This window comes from Manihot esculenta, chromosome 10, assembly GCF_001659605.2.
Source record: "Manihot esculenta cultivar AM560-2 chromosome 10, M.esculenta_v8, whole genome shotgun sequence".
Lineage (NCBI taxonomy): Eukaryota > Viridiplantae > Streptophyta > Magnoliopsida > Malpighiales > Euphorbiaceae > Manihot > Manihot esculenta.
Genome location: NC_035170.2, coordinates 31,373,257 through 31,378,949, shown reverse-complemented (window position 1 = coordinate 31,378,949; position 5,693 = coordinate 31,373,257). Strand labels below are relative to the sequence as shown.

The 5,693-nt window shown below is 32.2% G+C and overlaps 1 protein-coding gene across 1 annotated transcript; it reads left to right on the top strand.

Annotated features, from left to right (window-relative positions):
- The first annotated feature begins 1,160 nt into the window (after positions 1-1,160).
- Positions 1,161-3,047, top strand: LOC110624677 (cytochrome P450 705A5). Its single transcript, XM_021769909.2, has 2 exons — positions 1,161-2,075; positions 2,148-3,047. The coding sequence occupies exons 1-2, from the start codon at positions 1,161-1,163 to the stop codon at positions 2,778-2,780; spliced, it is 1,548 nt and encodes a 515-aa protein (XP_021625601.1). The 3' UTR covers positions 2,781-3,047.
- The last annotated feature ends 2,646 nt before the right edge of the window (positions 3,048-5,693 follow it).

Genomic DNA, 5,693 nt, shown 5'->3' with positions numbered 1-5,693 from the left:
ATATTTCCGACGGAAGCCTGATCCGTCGGAAAAAATTAGCGACATGACTTTAAGCGACGGATTTGAGTCCGTCGGAAATCCGTCGCTGAAAGTTTTAACGACAGATTTATGACTATCAGCGACGGAAAAATCCGTCGCTGATAGTCTTTTTTTTGTAATGATTGATTTAAATAATAAAAACATCATTAATACTACCAACTAAACAAAGCTGAAACTACACTATCCATATTTAAAAATTTGATACAAGAAGCCCGAGATTTCGATATCAAAACCTCGACTCCTAATTTATCGAATTCTTTAGAGGATTTCTTATCAAATCCGTTAGTGAATTCCTTGTTAAATCCTTTGAAGGATTCGGCGAACACCGATTCCTCCAAAGGATTGTCAGGATTGAATCCCGCGAAGGATTCAACCTAAAAAATCGAATTTTTAAATTCGATCTAGAGTATTGAATCATTTGATTTGATGTGGAATCTTTCATTTTAAAATCAATCTAAAATTAAATTTTCGAAAACACAGTTCACTCCAAATGATAAAAAAAATGACTTTGAGCCTATATTCACAGCAGACTTTGAAAAGAAATTAATTTTATTAAAAGACAAAAATTATAAAAGTATAAAAGAAAGGAGTGTATAAATATTAAAGAGATTGCTAAACTAATCTATCCGATATTTTTTTATTTTTATAAATTCATATTCCACTATAAGAAAGGAACCAGAACTATATCAATTATTTATTTTTAAATTTAAATATAATTATAAATAATAAAAAGATTTAGGTGCATCCTAGCTAGATAAATCTATTGTTTAATATCTTTCAACTGTATAAAGATAGATACATTTGACTAATAAATAAAAAATTATATATATATATATATATATTTATTTATTTATTTATTTTGATATTAATAATTAAATTTAAATTTTATTCACACCGATTAGTACATTAAATAGTAAAGTGATCCCAACAAATATTTATTTCATTTATAAAAATGAAAAACTCAACCTCATTAACAATACTAATTACAATAGTCAGTGATCACTTTTGATTCAAAAAAAAAAAAAAAAAAGTCAGTGATCACTTAAATATAATATTGATTTGGTATAAATTCACTGTCTATATAAAGAAAGAGATCCACCATGCCATGTGAACATCCAGCTATGGCAACCATTAATGGTGATACTTTGTCTTATTTAAATTTCTTCTTTCTGTCACTCATCTCAAGCTTTCTACTTCTGTACTTCTTTAAGAAACCCACAAAGCCAATCCTCCACCTTCCTCCGAGCCCACCATCTCTGCCACTCATCGGACACCTCCACCTCCTCGGTAGAGTGGCATACAAATACTTCCACAATCTCGCAACTAAACATGGCCCTCTCCTCTCTCTCCAACTTGGTTCTGTTCCTCTCATTCTTGTCTCATCAGCTTCATATGCCGCTGAGATTTTCAAAACCAATGACATCGCCTTCTCATATAAACCCAAAACTCCTTTCGATGACGGGTTACTATTCCAGAACTTTGGCTTCATTAGTGCTCCATATGGAGACTACTGGAGATTCATGAAGAAACTTTGCATGACAGAATTATTGGGACCTCGCCAGACAGAAAGATCCAGCAGCGTTAGAAGGGAAGAACTACAGCGATTCTTGCAAAACATGGTGGACAAAGCTTGTAAAAATGAGAACGTTGATTTGGAGAATGAGCTAGTGAAGCTAACAAATAACACTATATGCAGAATGGCAATGAGCACAAGGTGTTCGGAGGAAGAAGACGAGGCTCAGAGGTGCAAGGAGCTGGTGGATGGGTCAATGGAATTGGCTGCAAAAGTGGCTGCAGCTTACTTGATGGGTCCTTTGAAGAAAATAGGTTTTTGGGTGTTTAGAGAACAACTGAAAAATTTATCTACACAGATTGATGAATTGCTGGAGAAGATTTTGAAGGAGCATGAAGAGAGAGCAAAGAAAGATAGTGATGAAGGAGGAGATCAAGATTTGATGGACATTCTCCTGAAAGTGTATCAAGATGAAAAGGCTGAGTTTCAGATAAGCAGGAGCCAGATGAAGGCCTTCTTTGTGGTAATTACATAAATTATTTTCCATTTCTTATTCTCTCTTCCTCGATATAACATTTTTTTTTTATTGTATCAGGATCTCTTCATTGCAGGAACACATACAACAGCAGATAGCACACACTGGATCATGGCGATGCTCATCAACCATCCAAAAGTATTCAAGAAACTGAGAGAGGAGATAGAGTCAGTAGTTGGAAAAAATAGACTAGTAGAAGAGTCTGATATTTCAAAACTCCATTATTTGCAAGCAATAGTGAAGGAAACTTTGAGACTATATCCATTAGGACCTTTAATACCAAGAACTAACTGTGAAGATTGTAAAATTGGAGGATTTGATATACCCAAAGAAACTATAGTGCTGATCAATTTATATTCAATAATGAGGGATCCAAATATATGGGATAATCCTGATGAGTTCAAACCAGAGAGGTTCTTGGTTTCTGATCATAAAGAAACTAATAAGCAAAAACACTTAATGGGTTACGTTCCATTTGGTGGGGGAAGGAGGATGTGCCCTGGTTCACACTTAGGTTTAACAATAATTCACGTTAATGTTGCATCAATGGTTCAGTGCTTTGATTGGAAGGTCTATGGTGGAGATGGAGATGGTGGAAAGGTTAATGTTGAAGCTAAATCAGGCATGATCATGTGCATGGCTCATCCACTCGTGTGTCTTCCTGTGGTTCACTATAACCCATTTTCTGGGTAAATTAAAGTACAGTATGCATGTCCATGCAGCATTAATTGCTGAGTATCTCATGTACCAGATGGCAATAAACTCTCTATTATGGGCATATACTTGCCGTGAATATTTACTCCATCCATATTAAAATCAAATCCATCGTCATGAAAGTGATAAGATAAGGATTATCTTATCCAATAATGTATGTCATTATCTCTATAGGCTAAATCTAATATAGGGTGAATAGCCTTTTTGTTGTACGCAACCTTTTTTTATATACAAATTAATTAAGCATATTATATATATATATAATATAAACTATATTAGAGTATGACATATTTACAGAAACTTAATAATATTAAATTTAACTCACTTTAAAAATTAGTTAAAAAAGAAATAGTGTCTAAAATTTGTATAAGAGACACATTATTTCTATTTTAAATCGATATAAAATTCAACATTAGAAAAATAGAATTAATCTTTTAACTAATGGTGCACTTATTAAACACTTCTTAGTTATAAACAAAACATTAAAATCAACCGACTTGATTCATTTATTTCAATTTAATTAACTAGTTAATTAAATCCCTTTGATTCATATAGGAAATAAAAATTTATTATAATGTTGAATTTGATTCATAAACCATATATTATAAAAATATAGATAAATTATAGATTATACTTTATTTTTATTTTTAGTGTGATATATTATAATTCTTAAGAAATTCAATAGAGTTAAAATTTTTAATTCTTTAATCAATTGTAATATTAATCAATTTAAAAAGGATAAAAGACTTTTTTTTCTAGTATATTTTATGTTACATCACATATTAAAATAATTATTTTAAAATTTTCAGTTTATGAAATAAAAGAAACATGTTTTAATCAATTTTTATACATTTTAAAATGACAAAAAAAAGGTTTTTTAGTTTCTGTTAAAAAAATATTTTATGTTACGTTACCTATTAAATTATTAATTTAAATTTTCAATTTTATAAGATTAAAACAATGTTTTTTATTTAAATTGAACTATAATAAAAAAAATATAATTAAAAGAATTTAAGTTAAAAAATTAAAAATTTTAAATTAATATAAACTTTATAAATAATTTTAATTAGTAATTAAATTTAGTTTTATTGCAATAATATAAAAAGTTAATGGTATTTTAAGTAATCCCTTTATTCTCATATGAGACATGAATTACATACCATAAAAGTTAGGTTAAAATAAAAGCCATAAAAAATATCATTAAAATGCATTGATTTTTTTATATTACATGATGATTGTTTAGAGTATACCATAACTTCTTATCATAAGATAGGTCACATAATAAGAGTTTGATAAGCCAATGCGCAGTCCCATTTATGTGAAATAAGACTCAAATACTGTAACACACAGCTTTTCATCAAGACTTGCCCTCCCCCAAAGTGGTCGAATCTTCACATAAATTATTGTTAACAGACACAATCTAGTAAACGATCGTTATGTCTGTAATTACGGGATCCTCGACTAATTTAGCAAGTGAGATCCCTTATCAAACGAGCTAGCCACATATTGTCGAATTTCAAGTAAATACTATAATTAACTTCGTTCTCTTACAATATAAAAGCAAATGATCATAGAGACAAAGGTACTCAATTTTCTTACACAATTACTCTTAAGTTCTACATTTGTCATATTCTCCAATTTACTGACTTGAGTATTAGAGTGGTTGCCGTAGACACCAACCACCTCACTTTCTCTATTTTGCATGTTTAGCCAATCACAACACAATTTTATTTTCTGGTCGCATCATTAGGTTCCGTTGTTGGAAAATCCATTGAATTCTCTCTATTCACTTAGATTAAAATCGGTCTCTTATTCTCTTTTCTCTTATAAAGAAAATCTTTTTTTTCTCTCTTAAAATGGCTGATGATTTACGAGCTGCTGCTAAGATTGCTACTAATAAGGGCAACTGCGGACTTCGCCAGATGACTAGAGGTGATAACGAAGAAGCTAATTTTTTTGTCAAAAGGACGACGGTAGGAAAGGAGAATCATGGATGACACTCATGTACAAGTTATTAACACAGGATGATCTATCGACTGAAGAATGGACGACTAAACAGGTAATAAAGAAATCCTCTAAATATGCACGAATTAATGGTCGGTTGTACAGGAGATCCTCAACTCAATCGTAGTTATGATGCATAATAGAAAATGAGGGCCAAGAAATCCTTAAAGACATTCATGAAGGTAATCGTGGAAGACACGAAGGAGCTCAAACAATCGCTTGAAAATTATTTGAATAAAGATACTACTGGCCTACGATAATGCAAGATGCAAAAGAACTTGTTTAGAGGTGTCATCGATGTCAAGCCCATACAACCACTCCGAGATCTCCAAAAGTCCTAAAGAAATGAAATTTAGCAGTAGAGGCAGGTCACGTGTCTTTGATGTAGGAAACTTAGTCCTTAAAATAACAAATATAACAAGTGATAATGTCGGGTCTAGTAAGTTGGGCAAAAACTAAAAAGAACCATTCAGGGTCTCGAAGGTCATTCGCCCAAGGTCCTAGAAGCTGGCCAAGTTAGATGGTCGAGTTATCTCTCACTCTTACAATATTAGTAATTTGAGAAAATTCTATCAATAACAGTTAACGAGGTATTTTTTTCACATGTTGTATTATTCGAAGACAAGGAACATTGGTCTTGCCTTCTTCAAAAAAGATAAGGAGCATTCATGGCAGGCCACAAGGCAGGTTCCGCTAGGCCACAATCTAAATGTTAGTCCCACTAAACAAGGCCATAAGGAGGATTTCGCCAGGTCAAGTTGTAAGGCGGGTTTCACCAAACCATAATCCGGGCGTCGGTCCCACTAATCAAGACCGCAAGGGGATCCGTCAAGTCAGGCCACAAGGCGAGTTTCGCCAAGTCATCCTAGTGTCGACCCTGCATAAAAA